Source organism: Branchiostoma belcheri, unplaced genomic scaffold, assembly GCF_001625305.1.
Source record: "Branchiostoma belcheri isolate BF01 breed outbred unplaced genomic scaffold, Haploidv18h27 scaffold13, whole genome shotgun sequence".
Classification (NCBI taxonomy): Eukaryota; Metazoa; Chordata; class Leptocardii; order Amphioxiformes; family Branchiostomatidae; genus Branchiostoma; species Branchiostoma belcheri.
Genome location: NW_017802713.1, coordinates 290,122 through 313,263, shown reverse-complemented (window position 1 = coordinate 313,263; position 23,142 = coordinate 290,122). Strand labels below are relative to the sequence as shown.

Here is a 23,142-nt window from a genome sequence, read left to right as displayed (position 1 = left end):
TTAATACAAGGTACATGATCAATCACTGTGCAATAGTGTGAAAGCTGCTGCTATATTATATTGCTACAAATGTAGTTTGAAAGATCATGCTGTTCTTTGGATTTTTGATGATGCAACAAAATGATATTGTGTGCAGAGCAAGCATTTGATAGTGTAGTCTAATCACATTTTACATGTATGCAACACAGGTATCAGAGTCTCAAGTTGAGCATTGGTCTCTATAATTTTACATCTTATGGACTAATCAGTTTTGATCGAGGGTGTGACAGTGGGAATTTTGGTAAGGTGTACTCGCAAGTTCTGTTGGAGATTATAATATTTGCTGCTTTTTAAAAATCTTTTCAAGAGAGCATATATTTCTGTAAACCCCCAGGTGTGAAGTATCAAAACTCAGTCATGAGCATCAGCACATTTAACATTAGACGTCTTCGGAAAAAAGTTGTTATATGATCAACAAGAGATAATCACTGTTTCTACTAGCTAGTACTACAGGACCTGGTATGTCTATGATGATTAAAGATTTATATTTTGGTGAAAATAATTAAAATTTTGTGAATTTTACCTAACATAGGTGAATGGAATAAAAGGCCTGATTGCGAACTGAGTTGTGTTTTCCTTTTTTACCATCAACATATCAGAAATACAAATGTTATGTTACTGTTAACGTTAGTACCTTAAACGCTATATTAATACCTGTATATTAGTATCATTACCTGGCTCCAGATTTCTTCTTCCTATAACCTATATTTGCTTCTTCGGTCTCAGCACAAATAGTAGTATGTGATCAACACTTACAATATACATTATATACTATCGATATGCAAAATTGTAGAAAGAAATGGGATATCCCACCCCCAGTCATAATAGTATGGTCCATTTCGAAGAAAGTTATACAGACGATACCATTTTTGGACCCCATTAAGACACGATATTTAATGGTAGCGTCTTATACAAGTATTTTATATTATTCTACAATTTAGGAAGAAACTGATATCAGCCAGTATATTATTCAAATACTACCACTTAAGCTTAATGTGTTGACTTGTTCATAGAATCATAGTATCAAAACATCTGTTCTTCCTTCCCTATAATGTAATCGCCCAGTTCGCGGCAAAATCAAACCTGACTGACAACCAAGATGGAGGACGGAGGCGGACGGGGAAGAGAGGTGAGTAAATATTTGGCGGGAAAACAACATAAACTCGGCAGATTAAGACTTTTCTGTTGCCTAATTATGATATTTATGTCACAATGACGATATTCTGACCGGAACATGTGGGATTTGTCGGTTGGAAATGGAATTTTTGGTCAACAGATCTGGCGGGGCGACCGTACGGTATGGCTAGCTGTCAGATCTGCCACGATTTTCACGAGTTTCAGGCTCGATCTAAAGTTTTGTTTGCACATCATGACCCTATGAAGAGAGAGTTCAAACTTTATTCGTCGCGAAACGGTTTAAGCGTACGATGAGTAGAATAGAAAGCTACAGAAGTTCTTGTGGCTGATGGAAAACATTTTTTTGAGCCCGCCTGTTTTTGTGCGCCATGGGGCGTCCCAAGGGAGGATCGACTGTTCGCGGGAACGTGCCATTATTTTTATCAGAAGTATTTTACAGATCTCTACTACGTGAACTGTAGGTGTTTCAAGGAACTACCACGCTAGAAGAATAAAAGGGTGAAAAGTTAGTCGAAAAATCTTTTTATAAAAGCTACAAAACACTACAACAATCTTTTAGTTTATCAAATAATTACCACCGTGGCACGTATTCCAACTAATAATTTTTCGGAATTTTTCAACCATTATCCTATTTCAATCATCCTGACACCTCCCACAATCTTACTGTACACATTGCAAATGAGTTATCTAGTTCTTTCTCAACAAACTTTGTTATGAAGCTGTAACCTATAAAAGTTTGGAAGAAATAATTTCATAAACTTTTCTCACGCAGAAGTCCAACAAACGACCACATTCCCCTGACGATGATGATGTTGTGCTTGTGTCCTTCAAGAAAGAGGTATGGATAAATGAGATGTTTCTTTCATTAGTATAACAGCATGGTTAAGTTTCAGTAATACTTGAATAATACATGTATTGATTATAATGTTGATGTAAGTTTCCAGCTTGGATATATTTTCTCTCTCCTTTTTCTTACACAGAAGAAAAACCCTGAACCATTGACAGGATCAGGCACTGAGGATGATGTTGTCATTGTGGAAGAAACACAAGAAGGTGAAAATATTATTACAGAAATGCATATCTTTGGGAGATGCAAGTTGGCCCCCTCTACCCCACACATATGAATCTTACGATACATATACCATCTTGTCCAGAGCATTTGGAAGAAGTGAGCTAAAACTGGATCAAGTTATGCACATGTACATGTACAAGAAGGTTCTTTTTTCAAGAAAAACGTCTGATGTTTTGGTGGCTACAGTAATCTATCTGTCACTTTCTTCAGGGAAAAATTGACAACATTGGTTCTGATTTGCAACTGCAGCTACAATGTAGGTGTCACAAATTGATTTGACACTGTAGTTTTGGTGTCAGACGGTCACCAAAAGGTCAGATGTATAAACCCCATATGGGGTTCGGCAAAGTACAAAATAATGTACAGTAGATAGAATAAAGAACCTTTTTATACAGCAGTTGCTAACCTGACAAAATTATGTGTGGATCAAGCTATACATACACGTGTAACTGATTTTATTTCTCTTTTTCATCCACAGGAACATCAGCCAATGATGGTAATCCTCTTGGCAAGGAAGACTTTGTAGTGACCTACTTTAAGCCTTCTGACACCATCAAGTATCCACATGCTCGAGAAGACTGCATGGTTCACAAGTTCCAGTAAGTGTTAAGAAAAATCACCAGGTTGCAAATTTCAAAGTCTGCAGACTGCTTGAGTGTTTGAAATGTAGTAACAAATTGTACTTAAAAAACAAAGAACCATGTAGTTGATCAAATTAATGTTGGACATGTCGATCATTATGCTGAAATTTTGTAAGTTTTAAAACTCATCATTCGTACTATGGCTATATTTTAGGTAATGAGTAAAGTTTCATGATGGATGTTTCATGAAAATGTCTTGAGTATCCATTCCTTGTTTTTCAGAAGTGGAACAAGCGTCTCCAATGCTACTTTCTGTGACAGTTGCTACTGTTATGTTTGTGATATTCCAGCCAAAGAGGTAGGGAATAGTACACTCATTGTTTTTTTTGGCAATATTGGATGTAAACTCTGTCTCATTAATTACTCATGTCAGCCTCTGGAAGGTCACATATTTTTCTTCTAAAGAATTCCAGAGAACTAGTTGAGAGTCTTATCTTTCTGAATGGGAAATCAGTTGAATTACTTTATGTTATACATTAAGCTTCCACCTTTGGAAAAAAAATCTCTTGAAGAAGTGACCACTTGGGCTGGTTTGACTGTATATCAAAAGAGACAAACTTTCCTGCTGACAGAATTTATTTCTTTCTCTAGTGCCAACAGTGGACACAAGACAAACACTGCAATGCCTACAGCAAAGACAACAGTTGGAAGTTGAAAAGAAATAAGACCATAGCAGCCAACTCCAGGGAGAAGGCTAGAAGGGCCTTTGCCTCACATCCCAGTCTTAGGTCTTGCTTATCACAGGAGGAGAGGGAGGGTGAGGGCATGTCTTCTATCCATGGTATGTCTTAAACATTTTGTGCTTTGTTGTTCTGTCTATAATGCCTTGGGGTCGTGCCGTGGGGTCGTGTGGCGCAGTCGGTAGCGCGTTCGGCTCACCCCAGAGGTTGCGGGTTCGAACCCCACCATGTCACCGATCTTGTCCTTTGGGAAAGGCACTTTACACGACTTTCCTCACTTCACTCAGGTGTAAATGAGTACCTATGGCCGCTCACGGTTATGGGCCTTACATACTATTATGCCTTAACGTATTCTGTTCAAAATACTAAATGATGCACAACAATGTGATTTTGATAATTGATATCATTTTTTTTTGTTCCCTTAAAGAGAGTTAAGTGCTGTTTTGGGTTTGTCTGAGTGTCTGTTTTTGCAGTGCAGTTTCTGTATGTTCTATCAGAGGGTGCAGTATAAGTTATGTCTGACCAATGACTTCAGAATGCAATTCCTGATGAAAACGATAGTGGTCATTGAAAATTTGATCCTTGTGTATTCTTGTGCTGGAATAAAGTTCATCATCATACTAAGTCTGTCTTGTATTTTCTTACAGATTCTTCTTTGGATGAAATTCTTAATCGCATAGAGTCAACGTACCAGACCTATAAGTCTGACGACTACGAAGCTGAGGATCCGAATGACTGCTATTGTCACTGTCATGATAGATGGGGGTAAATACAATCAATCAAATACAACATTATATGAGACGTTCTCCTGAAGTGCTATGCACAGTACATTACGGGTTTCGTGCAGGTTCTGTTATTTCAGCATGACAATAACAGCAATAAAATATTGACATGTTTTTTTACAAATATTTTAGGCATGCAAGCAAATTTGTATTTGGCCTGTCTGATTTTGAAAACTTCTTTCTTGTTAGGTATCAGGATTATGGACCATGCTATGCTTGTGAGAACTATCATTATGAGTGTGAAGCTGCCCTTTATCATGAGTAAGTACTATTTGCTATGATTATGAAGACACTTACTGACAATGATAGTCATATGCATATGTTTCACACAAATGTATCATTTTAAAGATGCCCTGGAACTAAGCACTCATGAAAAAAAAACACTACTCCATCACTTATGTACTCTGATGCAACTTTGTTGCTTGCTACATGACTAGTTCTTTCATTCCTATGTGCTTCACCCAACTTCTTAATGATGTTGCAGCTTTGTGGCCGGTTTTAACTTTCTGTCTGCTTCCTAACCCCATAGCCAGTAAAGAATTGGTAGCCAGACAGCTACTACAGTGCGCTAAATGTTAAAGGCATGTCTCTTTTTTCACCAGCTATGACCCAGTAAGGAGAGCGTTGAGCAGTGCAGTGACTGCAGCTCGCACACACTGGCAAAACAAGAAGCCGGTTGAGGCACTGATCACTCTGGAGGAAACCATGCGTTCCCTTTGTCTGCATCAGCCATGGTATGCCACCTATCTTAACTCAAGAATGAATGTCTCTTAAGAAAAGTACATTACATCTTACATTGTAAATAATGGTAAAGGTGAAAATAGTCTCATATTCTCTTTGTGGCAGAATATGTCTACATGTATTGTGTATCTGTATCGCTGTTATTACTGCCCTTCAGCATAGGGTATTGGAAGGCAGAGCACATCCCTCTCCTTCCACCACCATTTAACTCCAAACCAAAGTTGGGTACCCATTTTACACCTAGGGTAGATTGAAGAAACTGCCTTTTCAGAGGAAACAGTTGCAAGGAAACAGTATCTTGCCAGGAATAACATGGATCGAATGTCTACCTCATATTGAGATTCTGCACAATGTCCTCTGTTGTGATATCGGTGTTGTAATGCTTCCTTGTATTTCAGCGACACGACACGAAACAGCTATGCCTATGGAGACAGCAGTGATGGAGGCTTGGTCACCAGCAAACGTGCAGTCCTGCAGTCGTAAGATGTTTTTCTTCCCAGACGTTTCTATAAATTTTCAGTGATCATGATAGTGAAGATGCCTTTTTCTCAATACTCCACATTTAGATGTGTGAAATGCCATTAAATTAAATAGAGATACATATAAACTTAGCCTAGTTACTGAGATTTGATTCATCTTAATAATTATTTGATACAGTCTTAAGTATCTTTGCTCTCCAGTTAATATCCTTTGTTCCTTAATGTTTTTTCAGGATAGAGGAGCTTCTTGTAGACATGTTCATAGACCGGAGTGGCATTGTGCCATCTTCACTGAGGGAGAAAGCCTTGAAAAACATAAAGAGGATTTTTGAGCTGGCACCTCGAGACAGTGGTAACATCAGGCCAGACATGTAAGTATCAAGGTTTAAGTCTGTAATACTGTGTCAGGCAGAAGAGCTGCAATTTGTCAGACATAGCAAGTTCAATTCCTTTTTCTATCATGTTAATTTGTCCTGTCAATCTTACACCAATCATGTGCTGTTAACTACACTCTGTCAGGATAGATACATAACCCACAGCTCAGCCACCCTAAACAATACTTTTCTACATGGAAGTTAACATCCTCTTGTAATCTTACAGCCTTTATTGTGGTCTTCTATTTACTGTTGTCGACTTCTTCCCTTTAGAGCCCTTGGATTGAAAACCTGGGACGACCAGGACCTTCTGGCAGTGCTGAACGGCTCCTACAACTCTGCAGGTGGACAAGGTCAGCAGACAGCTACAGGTAGCAGCTGGAGAGGGAACAGCACAGCTGAGGTCATCGTAGTAGATGCAGTGAACAGCAGACACAGCAGCTTTACTGAGGACTACTTAGTGGTGAACAAGAGGCTCCAAGTTCTGGAGAAGGAGAAGAGGTATTGTACAAATGAAGGAATGAACAAACAGATGACAGTTGTTTGATATTTACCTTTTGGTAGTCTTCACAGTTTTAGTACATATATTTTGGAGCTGTATTTTGTCACTGATGTGTGATGCCTGTGCTTTTATCCTTGTCACAAAATATGCATATTCATTATATTGATTTGAAGTTTAATTTGACCATTTTGTCTTTTTATGCAGGTGGCAGGAGGCAGCCAACTACATCCAAAGGGTGAACATTAGATGCAACCAGTTTGGGAATGGAAGGTGTGTATGTATTATGTATACTGCAGAGGTATACTTCAGAAGTCAGCATTAAATGGCAGCCAGTAAATGGCAGCTGCTCTAGACTCTTGTGATTTAGCCCCACCACTTGTACATGCTACTAGCAATAGACCTACATACATGTATCACATTATTACGTCACAGTTTGTTTATCTGTTCTAAAGAACATTCTAGAACGGTCAGTTAAAGAATAAAGATCATTTCAAAATTTTCAAAGTCAGGTATGTTTGATTTTTGCTGCGTCTAGTTTTATTGGCACAGCATTACATGCCGTAATGGGTGATTTAGTTGTGACATTAGACGAAAGTAGTACTGTATTAAAAGCCTTATATTAAGGCTAACGCAACACAAACACACAACGCGCTACGCACCCCTGTACAATATAAACGTCAATTGACCGGCATTCATTGCGGTAAACAAACTTTGAAGTAAAAATAATGTGATAGGTCCATTCAGCCCTTGCTAGCAAAGTAAAAAAATGGCCACTAAAGAAATATGTAATCCAATAATCTAAGGTTTTTGTTTGAAATTTCAGTCTCCTGAAGAACAAGTTGCTGACCTATCTGGCACATTTGGGGAACTGGAAGGAGGTGCGCTCAGAGTTACTGAAGTCTGAGTCCCCCTCTAACCATGCCAACCGGCCCAGACTGGCCAGGCTGGATCCCACTGACTTCCTCACCATCATGAAGTGCTTCACAACTGGTCAAGGTTTGTGTGAGACCTATGATACCAGCTCTGAAGGGTATAAAATGATTTTATATTAAGGTTTTAAAAGCCGTTTTCTTTTTTTTTAACTCCCTTGTTACATACGAGTATGGAGGTATTGTTTTTCGATGGCTAAGGTATGGGTTTATGTCCGCTTGTCCAGACAGACAGAGTAGGTTGACATCATGTGGGTCAGGTGTGATTAAGATTGACAGAGAGGTCAGACACAGGAAATGGCTCTGGGAGCCAGTAGGAATTCAGGAAGCCAAGGATTGCACGAGGAACCCTCCAATACTTCACAAAAGTCTGATTTAATAAGAGCTCATGTAGTAATGGGTGTTACTTTGTATGTCTTCCCCACAGATATAGAGATGTTGGCAGCTTCTTCAGCCACTGCCCCTGCACCCAGTCTGGATGTCAACATTGATGAAGTCTTCAGGATTTATCTGTATGCCATGACCATGGAACAGAGCAACAGTCTCAAGTACAATGTATGTCTTTTAAAACTTCCTTCAAAATATAGCTGGACCCCTTTCATGTAATGCAATGTTTTTTTAGTAGTTTAATTGTAGTTTCCTTAGACCTACAGTTGTATTCTTCTTCTTCTGCTTATCTGCTGAGAAATTGGCAATGACTGGCATGTTGGGGGAAAGTTGTAAAAAGTGCTTTTCCCAAGGGCACAGCATCGGGACATGTACATGTAGGTGGAATCAAACCCAGGACTCATCAATTCCAGGCTGATTGCCCTACCATATTACACTACATGACGCCACATTCTTTATGAACATGATATTGTAAACATTTTGTTGTTGAGGGTAGCTCTAATCTTGTTTATCAAGAGATATTGAGGCAGGCTTTTAGCTAGGATTTTTTTGTTGGGCGTCCATTTTTTGCATTGTATGCTATGCTCAGCAAAGATGCACGGTGCACAAGCTTTTTAGGGGGCCTTTTTTGAAAGTCAAAATGCTCTCAAACACTACTTTTTGCATTTTGAGTTACAAATTTTGAGGGATTTGAGTTTTTTTCCTCCAGTAAACCATCATTTTTGTATTTATAGTAAGGCTGAAGGGAGGCATGTGTGCAAGGCAGGGTTGGGAGTGGAAAAAAAACAGGGCGTCTTTAGGGTGTTCTACCAAAAAGTAGGGCGTCCAATTTCTTAGTATTTTCAGTACAGGGCGTCCAAAAGACACCCTGGACACCCCCTAGCTAAAAGCCTGTATTGAGGTGTCTTGTGTCTGTGTTGTGCTTAGGAGAAGTGTGTTAGCTGGTTCATAGCATGGACATGTCAGGAGGGCTTGCAGGAAATTTTTTTGGAAGAATTCCAGGTGTGTTATTCATTTTTGCATTGTTGTTGTGCCCTGAACTTATGATATTTAGTTCTGACCTTTCCTTTTCATTATTCAGCATTACATGTATGTTCAAGTTTTTGTCGCAGAAGACATTTAAAAAAATGTATCGTATTGTTGAAGCATTGTCTAAACCGAATAAGCAATGTATGATATGTAAATTTTAGGGCAGGGAAATGTTTCTGAGTAAGGAATAAGGAAAGAACATTTCCAAACCCTGCTAAATCTAAGACTGGTTATTTCCAGAGGTGTGTAAAGCTAACCAAGAGCTTAATAGGAACATCTTGTAACCGAGTAACAAAGTTGGAGCAAAACCCCCAACTGAACAATAAGGTAAGGATAAAGCTAGTATAGTACTAGTAGATCAATGCCACAAATGGTAATGTTTTTGAATAAATTTAACATTATGTTTAATGTAAATGAAGTGTGTGAAAACTATGATCATATTTAAAAGCATTCAATAAGAAAGTTTTTTAAGAAAGTTGAATAAAATCAGTTGGGTTTGAGTTTTCATCGGATCAGACGTGAAGAAAATTAAACTGTTCTCCAACTCTCCAACACCAGAAATTTTCATGATAGTGATCAGACGTGAATGTCTTACACAGATATGGAATCTGATACATGTACAATACATGTACTTAAGTAACTGAAATACATGTGCAGATATTGATAACAAATTTCCTGCAGGTTGGAAGAGCTGTGATGGCCACGTGCTGGCTGTCAGATAACTGGTCCTCCCGGAACTACCTGCCTCCAAATGAAATCTCCACAGTCATGGATGGGTACAAGGTATCTTTCCTCACATCTTTAAATTTAGCATTCTTAGAATCTTGTGCCATTTCAGATGTTAAGTAAGGAGAAAGGAGTGTAACTGGGAGCTTGAATATTTATCGTAACAATCTTTTGCACAATTACAAAAAGGTATCTTCATAACTATGAAAAGTATGAAAGAAATGATCAAGATATCAGTTTGATAGACAACAACGGTAGAGAGAGGCACACTTTTTTCAGTGACACATGAAACATAACTGTATACAGTGTATTCAGCCATTATTGGAAGTTAAATTCTTAATGTTAACTAAATTATTACCTTCGTAATTTGGTAGATAGCTGAACTTCTCCTCATAGCTGATCCAAAACAACTAAACGTACAAAGGTCAACAATTGGTAAAAAAATTATTGCCAACATTTTCTAAACTATGCTGATTATGTTGATTTTTTTTCAGAACAACCTCTGGTTGGCTGTGTTTCTATTGTTCAGACTGTGTGAGGTTCTGAAAGCTTCCTTCAGCCACAGTCTGTCAGCGACTTGCCACCATGTGGCCAACTGGATCTCAACCCATGAAGGCTTTGACTTACAACGTGGATCAACTGGCAAAATTGTCTTTGGGAAGTAAGTTGACCTTACTTCAAACAGAGATGTATTTCTTTTAGGATTTTTTCAATCTCAAAGATTTTTAAAAAGTTAGTTTACTTTTAAGTTCAGTGTGAAGGCCTACGAAGTCTAAACCCTATTCAACCTCTTTTACTTGTATTTACTGCATATTTCCTTTCTTGCATCTAGAGTTCTCTCTCAGCTCCCTTTGGCAAAGGAGGTCTTGGATAACTTCTTAGCAGCTGTGCTAAGTGGTAAGCCGTGCTTTTTCTTTTCATTGTTTCATTTCAAGCTTCTTTAAACTTACTTAATACATACTGTTCTTCGCTTCACATATGTACTAAAGTAATTGGCCTAGTGTTGTTGCTTTGTGTTATTTGAATTATTATGATGTTTGACATTATGTCTTTTTCAATATTTTGTTTACATTTCAACTGACCATAAGAATTCTGGCACTTCATGTTGCATCTTAGGTAACAAAACACCTAAAGAAAAGGAAAGGACCGTCCTCCGAGTAAAGACAGCTGTCAGCAAACTAGCAAATAGCAGGTCAGTAATCATTACATTTTGAGACTCTCAATTGCAGTAATTGGAATTCAGACTTTATAAAGCTAGTAAACTTGACAACATGCCATTCAAATTCAGCTCTTAGAGTTAGAAAGATGTGTATTTTAGCTAGCCTGATGAACAAACCCTGGCCTTATAGTCTTTGTTCTCAAAATTTTATGGCGCCGAACGGCTATAGGCTAACGGACACATGAGTGAGAAGTTGTGGGTAGGATGCTTGGCATTCCTGTCTAGACACTGTGTCCTTTGGAAAGGCCCTTAACACAAATTTCCTCACTCCTCCCAGGTGTAAAATGGGCGCCTGACTTTGGTTGGGGAGGTAAAAGATGGTGGAAGGAGAGAGATGGGCTCTGCCTTCCAATACTGTGCCCTAGACACATTGGATTAACAACCAACTGCCTCTACAGTCTCAAAGAGCTATGGGACTACCTTTACCTATAAACTGTTGGCATAATATTTGTGTAACTGTAACATATTTCATATTGTCATATTTCTCAGGGAGCTCATTGGTAAGGTCTTGGTGTACATGGCTAAGGTGGGCAAATGCACAGAAGTGCAGGAGGAGTTGATGAAAGAAAAACAGGACGCCAAGTTCCGCCCATTGAAAGCAGTCGCCCAGATTGGCGAACAAGACTTCTTGGACATCATGAAAGCTCTGGTGGAAACTGGTGGGAAACTGTGGGGAGTTGATCAAGGTATAGTAGTACTGCTTTTACATGTGTAGCATCTTATTTTCTGGGACAGAAGTATTATTTTCTGTCAGATTAATTGAAAGTTTGTATGTTTGTGTCAAGTCTTAGTGTGCCCTCGAGGTCATAATGTGTTTGATGTGGCCAATAATTATAACAGTTGTGTATTTGCCTCTGATCTAACAGCACAATTCCAAAACATTCACAGATACCCAATACAATTCCAGAAGGCTGAAAAAAGTCTATATTTTATTTCTCATTTTCTCCCTAGCGTTTGTTATACTGTAAAGACATTGCCTATGGTTCATTCGAGTCAGGTAAACTGGCAGCTTTCATCCTGTGCTTGTATATTTCCAGGTACACAGTATACAGAGAATAAGATTTTCGAGATCTGCATACAAGGGCTAGCTTGGAATGAGAAGGTCCAACAGAGTGTAAGTGTGTTGTTATTTTTCTCCATTCTATAATTAAATCCCAGTCTTCTTGGATCATATGTTAATGATTCTGCTCAAATTTGGGTCATACTTATTAGATACATGTCTTTTGTTAGAGTGATAAAGTATCTTTACCTCCATGACAGAAGTTTCACTTTGGCCAGGACTGGTTTAAAGGGAGTTTGTACATATATTTATGTCATACCTGGGCCGCGATTATGTTCGATATGGGTGTTCCGGCCCGTGTGATAACTAGCGGTACGGGGTTCTTAATGCGTACGGCCTGGGCTTCCAAATGTTCCATAGAAAATGTGTTTCGCGCACACTTTCAAAACTTCGAGCACCAAATTCGAATGTTGGAATTGACACTGTTACACTTTTTGTTTGGATACACCAAATTTTGGCACATTTTGCATTGAGATGTTTGCTTTCTTGGATGGGTATGACATAAATAAAATGCAACACAGTGTATTCCGCACGACCATCGGTCCCATCCCTCCCGCAAATCGGATCGCGATATGGAATACACCGTGTAGTATTCTACGTGTATCTTGTGACAATGTCCTAAGCAGAATGGATTGAACTGAATGGGCAGAGATTGGGTTTCAGTTGATTGACAGGGTTATCATATGACCTGTAGGATGTGGTATGAGGTTGTGAGGAAAGAGTACTGTAATCATGGTATGAAACATAAACCATGGTGTAACTGTATTTTCTGGCACGTTCTTTACAGCTGAGCTTCATAACCTGGTTCCTGGGTTTGGTGTGTGCAGAGAAGATGGACAAGCCATGTGACTCACAAATGAAGGTGCAAAATGCTGAAAACTAGTTGGTTAATTTGTTTCAACTCTATCAGGCTCTTGAAAAATACTATCCTTAAGGATATTTTATGTAATGTTGAATGCTCGAATATAGGGACGATACTGATAAATAAGAGTTGAGGTAACTGTGTAATAAGCTATGTGATTCTTTATCAGTTTAGAAAAGTCTATAATTACATCTAATGTGCATTTTCAGCCGTTCGAAGATATTGCCAAAATCATGAAGGCGAGTCCTGCAGTGAAGATGACGTTGAGAAAGGTTGGGTTGGATACATTTCTTTCTCCTTTGTATCTGAAACAGCTTACAGCTGATTTGCTGTCCATGTCTGTTTGACTGTACTTGGTGCTGATTGGCTGTCCATGTCTGTTTGACTATCCTTGGTGCTGATTGGCTGTCCATGTCTGTTTGACTGTCCTTGGTGCTGATTGGCTATCCATGTCTACATGTGATCTGTCCTTGTTGCTGATTTTACTGTCCATGTCTGCATTTACCTACCCTTGATGCTGATTTGCTGTCCATATATACATATTAGCTGTCCTTGGTACTGATTTGCTGTCCATACCTGCATATAAGCTTTCTGTTGATTGGCTAATAGTGGCTGCATGCTATTGGTTCCTTGTGCTGATTGGACATATACACTACAATGTGTACACGTAAGTATTCTTTCTGTGTTTGCAGGAATGCAAAGCAGTGGTAGCCTGTATCCATTCACTACCTGGTCTGAAGTCCAAGGGGTCCAGTTCACGGTTCATGAGGACTGTTCTTGATATACTCAAGGTTGGTATCAAAACTGTATCAGTTGAATACTATAGAATTTACCATAATTGTGTTCAATAATTTTTGTGAAATTTGTTTTTCTCACTACTGTTAGTAATTTGCAATTGGATGACTCTTCTTCCTCAAGTCCGTGCCACAATAGAAGAGAGCATATAACTTAATTGCACATTTGTACAGGGTACAAAGTACGGCATCTACCATTACATAACTACACTTTCATATGGCTAATCTAACTAATAGAAAAGTGAGTGGCTTGTATGGGATAGGTATGAACTTACTATAAGGATGGCATGAAGTCTTCATAAACATGCATTGTTATGTAAATAAATTTCATAAATGAACACGTCTTGCTACAGGTATTCATCCTTGCCTGAGGGGTAGAAAGCTAGCAAGACACTGACTTTAATCATGAGGCTGCTTTGCATAAGTACCTCTAGTTTGCAGGAAAAAGTCTGATCAAATTGTCTGATTTTTATCACACTGCCACAGCAAAACAGGTGGTTGCTGACATATGTGTTGAATCGCCCAGATGGCCCAAGGGGCAGAGACGTGGCTGACTGGATCTCTGAGAATGGGACTGAGATTCTCAACCAACTGACTGACGATGCAACAAAAAGGTTGGGTCTAGTCACAAATATTTGCCTGCTCTGTAAATCGTTTAGCAATGGGGTATTTCTTCCATTTTGTTTGTCTGCTTTAAGTAAAGATCTCAATTACATGTAGTTATAGTACCATAGTGCCAGCATTTTTATCACTGTTCTTCCTAGAGTGCATAATGGAATAATACAAAGTATAACAATTGAAATATACACTTGAATAGTATGATGCTAAACTTTATTCCAAGACTTAGGGTACACAAGCATCCTCTGTTGTGTATCTGTGACTGTAAGGAGACAAAGTTGTTGAGTTCTGATCTTGCAAAGGACCTATATGTACAACTTAATTGATCTGCTAATTGTGTTACAGCCTGCTGTCCTCTATGCAAAAAGATGTTGCCTTCAGCATCCTAAAAGGGTTGGTGAAATCCTCAGGTAAACCCAACCACTCTTCTCGAAATCAATCTCTTCAATGCACATGGAATTCATCTATACTTCATTCTGTAAATGTGTAATGTTTTTAAAAAGTGTCAACAGTTGCGCAACTACAGGAAATTTAAGTTGTATTTTTCACTCCCACAACATTGCCTGAACCTTGGTTGAACGCATTGTCCATACTCCATAGGTAACAGAAGCCTTGAAGTGAAAAGAAGGATTGTGCAGTTTTCTGAGTGCCTGCTCAACCAACTCAAAAAGCACGAGAGAATGTCAAATGAGATCCTTGCGTACATCATTGCTACGGTAGGTCCTCACCAATTGAAGAATTACATGTATATATATAATTTCTACATTCACTAATAATTAGCTATAGATTCCCATGATGAAATCTCAACCACACTGTTTCATTATACCTCATGGGAGTTGAACACACATGCCACTACCAGTGGACTATCCCCCTGTTGTAGTGATTGCACAAAGTTGCGTGGCCTTTGAAGTGTTGAAACAGAGATGGGTGCTGTCCTATGCACCAGCTAGTGCGGGAATGACTTTAACTGTGTGTTAGACCAAATCACACAACAAGTTGGAATCCCCCTGTGTTACAGGTTGACCCCATTGCCAAGACGGTTGATGGTCCTCTAGCCAAGACGTTTGTTCAGCAGCTGTATCAGACAAACTTTGAGTTCTGCCCCACCATGAAGAGTTTGGAGGAACTCAAGAAAGTCTGCAGGTAGGAACAAGAAACACTGGTTATACTGTATAACTGGTATGTTCTTAGCAATGGTTAGCTGCCCATTAACAGTATGCGAGCTGTCCTTGGTGCTGATTGGCTGTCCATGTCTATTTTTGACTGTCCTTGGTGCTTATTCACTGTCTGTGTCAATGTTTGACTGTCCTTGGTGCTGATTCACTGTCTGTGTTTATGTTTGACTGTCCTTGGTGCTGATTCGCTGTCTTTGTCTACATGTTACCTGTCCTTGGTGCTAATTTGCTGTCTATGTCTACATGTTACCTGTCCATGGTGCTGATTTGCTGTCTGTGTCTATGTTTGACTGTCCTTGATGCTGATTGGCTGTCCATCTCCGGATGTGAGCTGTCCTTGGTGCTGATTGGCCAATCATGGCTGCACATGATGGTACCTTTGCACTTTCTGCCTAAGACATGTTCATGCATAGTGCTGATTGGTAATCCTATGTCCTGTCCTTGGTACCTATTGGTTGTCCCTTGAGTATTTATGATCCTTACTTGGTCTGATTGGCCAACCCAACTTATTTGGTGAATGGCACCAGCAGCTGTTGAAAATCTTGTCTTGTATGATGATTGGTCAGATAGTATTGTCCACATTTGACAATATTTGTTTCTTTGCAGCCCTGAAGAATGGTTACGCAAGAGGGACTCCTGCCTTGTGTATTACATCAATGACATCACAGCGTGAGTTTACAGAGCATTTGTAATGTGGTTAGCTCAAACTTCTTACAAACTACAGTATGTAAATGACAGTTTGTAAGCTTGGATATACCAAAACCATGTCACAATTATAGCTTTATGGAGTTGTGAATTGTTCCCAACAGAATACTTGCGACAAAACAGAATGTGCTCTTAATGCTATGGCAGTGCCTCTGTTTTCAAGTGTCCCATACATGTAAGTGTAACCACACATGCATAAACTTCCTTAATCTATTCAGTACTCAGCATTTAGAAATGAGTATGGGAGTTTTGAAAACACACATGTAGTAGCCTCCTGCTGCAGTGATTGCACAACTGTGTGGCTCAAGGGCTACAGAAACAGTGATGGGCACCACGCATGGTTGCAGGGAGGACTTGAACTTTTTTCCAACTTAACCTCACAAGTATGCGCGCCTGTGTGCTGGTTGTATTTTGAAGATTTTTTTGAGAAGCTGGTATTTGTACTTTTTTTCCTTGGCAGTGTGCCCACGTGCCTGACGTGCATTGACCTGCTGATGAAGAGTGGCAGTGACTACATCACCCAGCTCCTGTCCCGGCCAGTGGCCACACAAATCTGCTCCAGTAAGGGTGACGATTCCTTCAGCCCTGCCTCTTCTGATGTCATCAACAAGGTTTGTCTCATCGTGATCTCCATTAGTGAATTCCACCACTGAAACTCCGCTGGTTGGGAATTTGAATTCCAACCGTTGTCGCTCACCCGACATGCATGCTGTCGTCTTGCATGCAATTGTGTATGTCTTGAGTTTTTCAATTTGAAATAAACCATTCTACATGCTGCTGGAAAGCGTTGCAGTCCTTAGGACGGGACGTTAAGCTGTGGTCCACTGTTCATTGTGCTTGTTGAAATGAGCTAGGGGAATTTCCCTGGTACAAGGAACCTGTAAATACTGTACACAGTGTCTGTCTTCTCTGTCTCGACAGTGAGAGATTAGCCCTAAGGTGAGCTAAAACTGGATCAAGATCACTTTCCTTTTTTTTTTTTGCTTTCCTCCCACCCTATTAACATGCTCACTTTCTCCTGCATTTTTACTGAAGAACTAGCCTGGAAGACAGCCAATTTAGATTTAATCTATTGGACTTTATTCCCTTCCCTCCTTTTACCTCCTTCTCTCTGTGATCAACCCCACAGATAGCAGCAGTATTGAAGGAGCTCCCCAGTGCTGGAGCCACACTGTTCCTCCAGAAGGCTCAGAGCTGGCTTGTGGCTGAAAGCTGGAAGGGTCTGTTCTGTAGCGGAAGGTCTTGTAAAAATAAGGTGCCTTGCATTCATATCACTTGCTGTATCATAACGATATACATGTATTATCACTTTGTTTAGTACGTAATTTGTTTTGTTCGTAAGGAATTTTAGTTTCGTTTCGTAAGGAGAGTTAGCATTATTATTGAATCAGATGCATTTATCTGTAGGTAAGCCATAACATTGTAGCCTATTTGTTCATGATGCCTTGTATGTATAACATTAAAGCATTTGTTCAAACAAGGACTGCTGTGTACTATGGTGATTAAACAGAAAGGCCATTATAATTCCTTCATGTTCCCTGTGCCAGGTTCAGCCATCCATGGATGTCCTGTGGAAGGTGATAGCACAGATTTCACCACAAGATCTCGTTCTCATCCTGAAAGATGCTATGGAGGGAGTCCAGAGAGTAGGTTATGTCATTAATTTTTTTCATTAGTGTCGTCCTTTTTTTTCAAATGACAGTAAGGTTGATGCTTTTCCAGACTTTCCTTTTACTTTTGTAAACATCCTCCATAGAGAGATGATCATGAGATAGTAGAAATAATGTAGCTCTGTAACATTTTATTTAACAACTGGACAGCAGGTCGAGAGGTTATGGGTTTGATTCCTGGCATTCCTGGCTAGAAGTTGTGTCCCTGTGAAAGGCACAAGGCCGTGGAAGGAGAGCGATGGGCTCCACCCATCCTCCCATGGCAGGGGCAGCGGCTCCAAATTCCTTCTCCACCCCTTACCCCTGCCGAATAACCCCGCATCTTCTACTCTGCGACCCCAGGAATATTAATATTCATGAGCTTTCCTTATTTGGCATGACCCCATTTCTGACTTGGCCGCCGGCGACTCCGCCGCCGCCCGGTGATGAGCCCGTTGGGGAGGCCGTGCGGGGCAAAGTCACCGAGCCGCCCCCTCTTTTCTCCGCGCCGGCACCTTCCCCGTGCTCGGCGGGATCCGCAAGCAGCCTCCAGCACACGCTAGCACCCCGCCGACGCCCGCAGCGGCCTGCATCGCAAAATTCTCTTTCCAAGACGATGCCATGTTTGTTTTTATTTGTCACTGAACAGCCGATGTAAGAGCCGACATGATTGGTTCCGATAGCTAGCGTAGCTCATAAATATTTAATGTAGAGTGCGTTGAAGATTTTCTCTGTGATACGTGATTGGCTGAGAGCGTGTCCCTGGAATCGGGTCGCAGAGTAGAAGATGCGGGGTTATTCGGCAGGGGTAAGGGGTGGAGAAGGAATTCGGAGCCGCTGCCCCTGCCATGGGAGGATGGCTCCACCTTCCAACACCATGCCCTAGACACAGTGGATCAACAACCCGCCCTTACGGCCTTAAAAAGGCTATTGAACTAAAGCCTTAATTGTCTCTATTACATGTATTCTATTTCCAGAGACTTAACATCATCAGTGTGAACCAGTTACTCCGGAGTGCGTACGTCAGCTGGCTGCTCCGTGTTAAGGACGCCTTCCAGCTCGCAGGCCAGCTGTATCAGTTTGGCCAGATTCTCAACACGTCCATCCGCCTGCTACGAAGGAAGCAACAGCTCACCAGGTAACTGATTCAGTATATGATTTCTTAGTCCTTCAGTTGAACCATACAACAACTTTCTGTTCAAGAATGGCATAGGTTTATATCATATTTACCCGTGTTTTTTAAAACTAGCATGTATTTCTTCATTTCTCTATTAGGTTCTATATTGTGCCTTCCCTTCTTGTTTTGTTTTCATACATGTCATTGAATTTTCTATGATAGTATTCTAATGTTTTTAAAGTTCATAGTCTTTGGACAATTTTAAATGAGACAATTTATCTTGCATGGATGATAAGGACATGTAAGAATTGTATCACACCACAATGAGTTTTGAAAACATACAGAAACAGGATGGGTATTTAGCTTTAGTTGTCTTGACCATAACTCCTACCTTATTTGTTTCATGTCTGACTCAAAGTAATTTGTTTCATTGTGGCTGTAACATTTTATGTGCTCATAAACACATGAAAATGATCCACTAGTGAAATAAATGAAATCATATTAATGTCCTTCCGTTACAGGGAAGTCACGACCAGTGGACTCCTTCACAACCTCCCAGACAAGGAGAATCCTAATGCCAAGAAGAAGGGGAATGGGGCTAGCCCTAACCTGTCCAACGCCCTCCAAACCCTCAACATTTCCAACACGGGTAAAAACTCGAACGACGCGGTAACCATGCTGATGAAAGAACTGATAGCAGACAAGTCTTGCCCCGTGGCAGATACACATGGAGCCAAGCACCAACCCACCAGCGTATCTGCTGATGCAACCCCCATGGATTGGGCAGATAATGGCTCTGGTAATTCGGTGAAGAAAGTCAGCAAACCCGTCTGCAGTTCATCTAGTGTACAAGCTGCTGGGAAATCGGAGAAGAAATCTGGCTACCAAACACGAAGCAAAGACAAAAGTAATGCCCAAACACGATGCAAAGACAAAAGTAAAACCCAAGCACAAAGCAAAGACAAAAGTAATGCAAAGACCTCTTCACCACCGTGCACAAAAGCCCCAGCCACAGTGTCAAACAGCAGCACTATGGCTGCTTCTGTTGAACCTACCAAAGCTCCTGGCAATGCTAGTCCTGGAGGAGACCAAAATTCTGGATCAACAGAGTTGGTGAACATTGTGTCTAAGATCTTAGGTCAGTGGCACACCTTCATGTTAAAGTGACACCATAATGCAACAGTACTGTATTTCTATTCACTTTTTGAAATTTTATAAACCTTGCCAACCCAAGATGTTTTTATTCGGTCATGTTAACATGCTTTTCTAATGCCTCATTCTTCTGATTATTTTAAGGAACTTTATTATGAAAATTTGATGCACCATGGTGACTGTCTGGCTCAGGTCATTAACCTCATTTGTTTGGAGAAGAAGAAACGGAGCAAGAACAATTTGCTTTCTTTCTGTGAAGGTAAACACAATAAGTGTTGTTTGTCTCTTCCACAGAACTGACGAAGAGTACAGGAGTAGACGGAGCCTTTCAGCTCATCATAGGGAGGATGACAGGGAAGGTGGCTTCCTCCTCACCACTGGCTGAAGAAATCATCTCCAAGCTCCTTAAACTGAAAGGACCCATCAACCTCAAGATAGGTCAGGGGACTCATTGATACATGCCAGTGTGTAACTGTAGAGTAGATTGTTATATAAGGTGGCTCACAAATACTGGTGTACATATCCAATCCAGTGTCAAAGGTGATGGCAAAATGATACACAAAACATGAGACCGTGCTTTAAACATTAGTTTATGTCTTGGCGGTCTTCACCTTTGACATATTACATACATGTACAATGTCTTACTAGTATTTCTGAACCACCTTATTGACCTCTATGTACACTTAACCTGTAGTTTCTTCATTGACTATTTGACTTTCTCCTTAGGTTGTAAGATTCACCAAATTCCATCCCAACGAGTAGTTCCTTGTTGCTAGCTATGTGAGTTCTGCTAATGAAATGCTTTCTCAGAGGCTATGCTAAGTTTGCATCTGAAATACTGGCATCTCTTCACCAACTGCAGGTAACAACAGACTGGTGATCAACTCGCAACTGGCGTCTTCTACACCTGTGATTCCGAACTTGCCACCTCCCCAGCCTGCCCAGACAATGCCGGCTCCAAGAAGGGAGACAACTGTGCCCTACGCTGACCCAACCACTGCCAGCATCTCCCAGTCAGCTCCACAGCACAGGTATGGGACAACCGCTGGTCCAAACCTTGCCCCGCGCCCCATTTTACCTCTACACGTAGCTCTGTCAACATCTACAAGATCTATCACCACACATGTACCAGGTGCCATGCCACCTGTTTCTGGGTGCGTTGCCATGCCAGGAACAGCTATTGTGCCAGCTCAACCATCCACTCTCCTTACACCAGTCACTAGTACAGTATCCCATCCTTCATCCTCTACAGCCACCCCGAAAACTGGGCTGTCCATTGCCAACAGCAACAGTATGGTGGATACTGCTGTCAAGCCATCAACACAAGCACTAAGTACAACATTCGCAGCTGATATTCTAAGGCAGATCATATCGGATATTGACGCTGACAAGGGCACAGCTCCCAGGATGGTCAGAAAACCAGGAGAGATGCCAACTTCCAAGATGTCAGCATCAGGCAATCTGACGTCTACAGCACCTATAGAAGCAGCTACGGAAGAGCCTATGGAAATAGAGTAAAGTGGACATATTGCATACAGGCCTACTGAAGTGTCAATTGACTCCTAGAGTCATTTTAAAAGGATGGATGGGAAGAATGATGATGAGAACTTTGTGCCATCTGCCACATCTGTAACAGAAAAGCCTCTCCTTTGAGATACTTACATGTGTATCAAACACATTGTCAAGTATTGTTGCTAGCGGTGTATAGTTTACTGTTACATGTACTTCAGAGGTGACCACTATACAAAGTCAACCACTAAGGCCACAGCAAGCAAATTTTATGGATGACATCCTCCACAGATTCCAAATCGAATGCAACAGGGCGAAAAAAAAAACAAGGCGGCCGAAAAAAAACAAGGTTCCTACAATTTGAAATTTTGACTCAATCATTGTACAATGGTTTTGATTCAGTAGGAACATCACATATACACAGCCAGCATCACATATCACTGCATCAAAGTAAGAAACACAACATTAAATCAGAGCCTTTTCTTGTCTCGATCTCTCACATAGTTATCTGACATCCACCTTCTGGCATGGCAACAGACATCTTTGCCCATTTTGGCATGTTGACCACTGTCAGAAGGCAACAAAATTTCTTGTTTTTTTTCCCAAAATCAGACGAAAATTAATGCGCGCATTGGTGTCATCCATAAAAATTACTTGCTGTGGCCTAATACAGGTTTACATGCCCATGGTGTTCACAAAATGAAAGAACCTCTTTATTTCCTAACAAATTAAGTGCCACATGAGTTACAAGTCCATCTTGAAGCTGATAGCTTCAGGCACAAGTCAGCTATAAGCCATAACCTTTTAGTTATAGTAGATTAAAGGTTTTTAAATTTAAAAAGTTTTGTTACACCTGTGTGGAGCTAAACATAACTTATATTTTTTCAAGTTATTTAGGTGGTAGAGCGGTCACAGTTGAAATTATTTTGCCACATGTTCCACCAGGCTATTTTTTGAAAGTCTGTGAGACTTGTCAGTATAAGGAGGAGGCAAAATGCATTACCATTAGTTTATGTTCAGACCAGTCATAACAGTTTACTTCAAGTTGTCAGAAGCATATATTGTTTGTTTTTACTAACTTGTTAACATGCATTGTTACACTTGTTTATTGAGATACTACCATAACATTGTTACAGTTGTTCACACATACAGAAAAATATATAAGTTGTTCTACTACTAGTGCGATGAGGGATTTCATTTTTATTTTGCTCAAAATCTCTCTATCACACACACACACACACACACACACAGAGACAGACAGACACTCAAATACTCAGAGATAGGCACAAACACTGTCTCATATAGGCACTTACACATCCAAAAACACACCGACACAATAGTCATTAAAACGTATATAGGAAACACTACAGTCACAATACCAAAACAAAAAAAAGCTGAGGCAATGATACATGTAATTTAACAAAGTTTGTTTATTGCAGATTTGGTCCTCTCCTCCCAGCCCATGTCACCATAGCTGCCGGTATGACCCAGTAGGAAGTAGATGTTGTCGTGTAGCCCACGAACGTTTCCCAGGGACTCATGGCTTACTTCTCTGTAAACTTGTCATCACCACTGACTCCTTGGGTAACTGCAGTCAATACTGTCAGCATTGAACTGCTGTTGATTGTGTTGTGCCACATCACAGTTATAAACAACTACTATACATTTAGCTGCAGCCTTTTTCCAAAACACCCCCCACACACACACACACACTGATCTCCTTGAAAGCTCAGTGTATTCTCAATTTGCCTATTCTAAAACGCA

At 40.4% G+C, this 23,142-nt stretch overlaps 1 protein-coding gene across 2 annotated transcripts; it reads left to right on the top strand.

Moving 5' to 3' along the window:
- Nucleotides 1-1,075: 1,075 nt before the first annotated feature.
- Nucleotides 1,076-21,667, top strand: LOC109463918. Of its 2 annotated transcripts, XM_019760814.1 has the most exons (39): nt 1,076-1,168; nt 1,949-2,014; nt 2,157-2,229; nt 2,727-2,847; nt 3,112-3,187; nt 3,481-3,670; nt 4,217-4,334; nt 4,541-4,612; nt 4,954-5,085; nt 5,491-5,571; nt 5,805-5,942; nt 6,219-6,446; nt 6,652-6,717; nt 7,271-7,443; nt 7,804-7,931; nt 8,691-8,765; nt 9,033-9,119; nt 9,474-9,575; nt 10,013-10,179; nt 10,351-10,415; nt 10,635-10,710; nt 11,227-11,423; nt 11,775-11,851; nt 12,585-12,659; nt 12,869-12,931; nt 13,352-13,450; nt 13,940-14,067; nt 14,417-14,481; nt 14,672-14,787; nt 15,090-15,214; nt 15,853-15,915; nt 16,412-16,562; nt 17,081-17,206; nt 17,499-17,597; nt 18,578-18,738; nt 19,239-19,855; nt 20,164-20,307; nt 20,732-20,900; nt 21,122-21,263. In XM_019760814.1, exons 1-39 carry the CDS (start codon nt 1,139-1,141, stop codon nt 21,219-21,221), a joined length of 4,839 nt encoding a protein of 1,612 aa, XP_019616373.1. In that variant the 5' UTR covers nt 1,076-1,138; the 3' UTR covers nt 21,222-21,263. The 2 variants fall into 2 exon arrangements, with proteins under 2 accessions (XP_019616373.1, XP_019616372.1); XM_019760813.1 differs by having other exon boundaries at nt 20,732-21,667.
- Nucleotides 21,668-23,142: the final 1,475 nt, after the last annotated feature.

Bases quoted from the DNA above. Each gene is read 5' to 3' on its own strand.
- LOC109463918 (XM_019760813.1), top strand. From the start codon at position 1,139: ATGGAGGACGGAGGCGGACGGGGAAGAGAG. The intron at 10,416-10,634 runs GTAAGCCGTGCT...GTTGCATCTTAG, and splicing joins CTTAGCAGCTGTGCTAAGTG to GTAACAAAACACCTAAAGAA. The intron at 12,932-13,351 runs GTTGGGTTGGAT...CTGTGTTTGCAG, and splicing joins TGAAGATGACGTTGAGAAAG to GAATGCAAAGCAGTGGTAGC.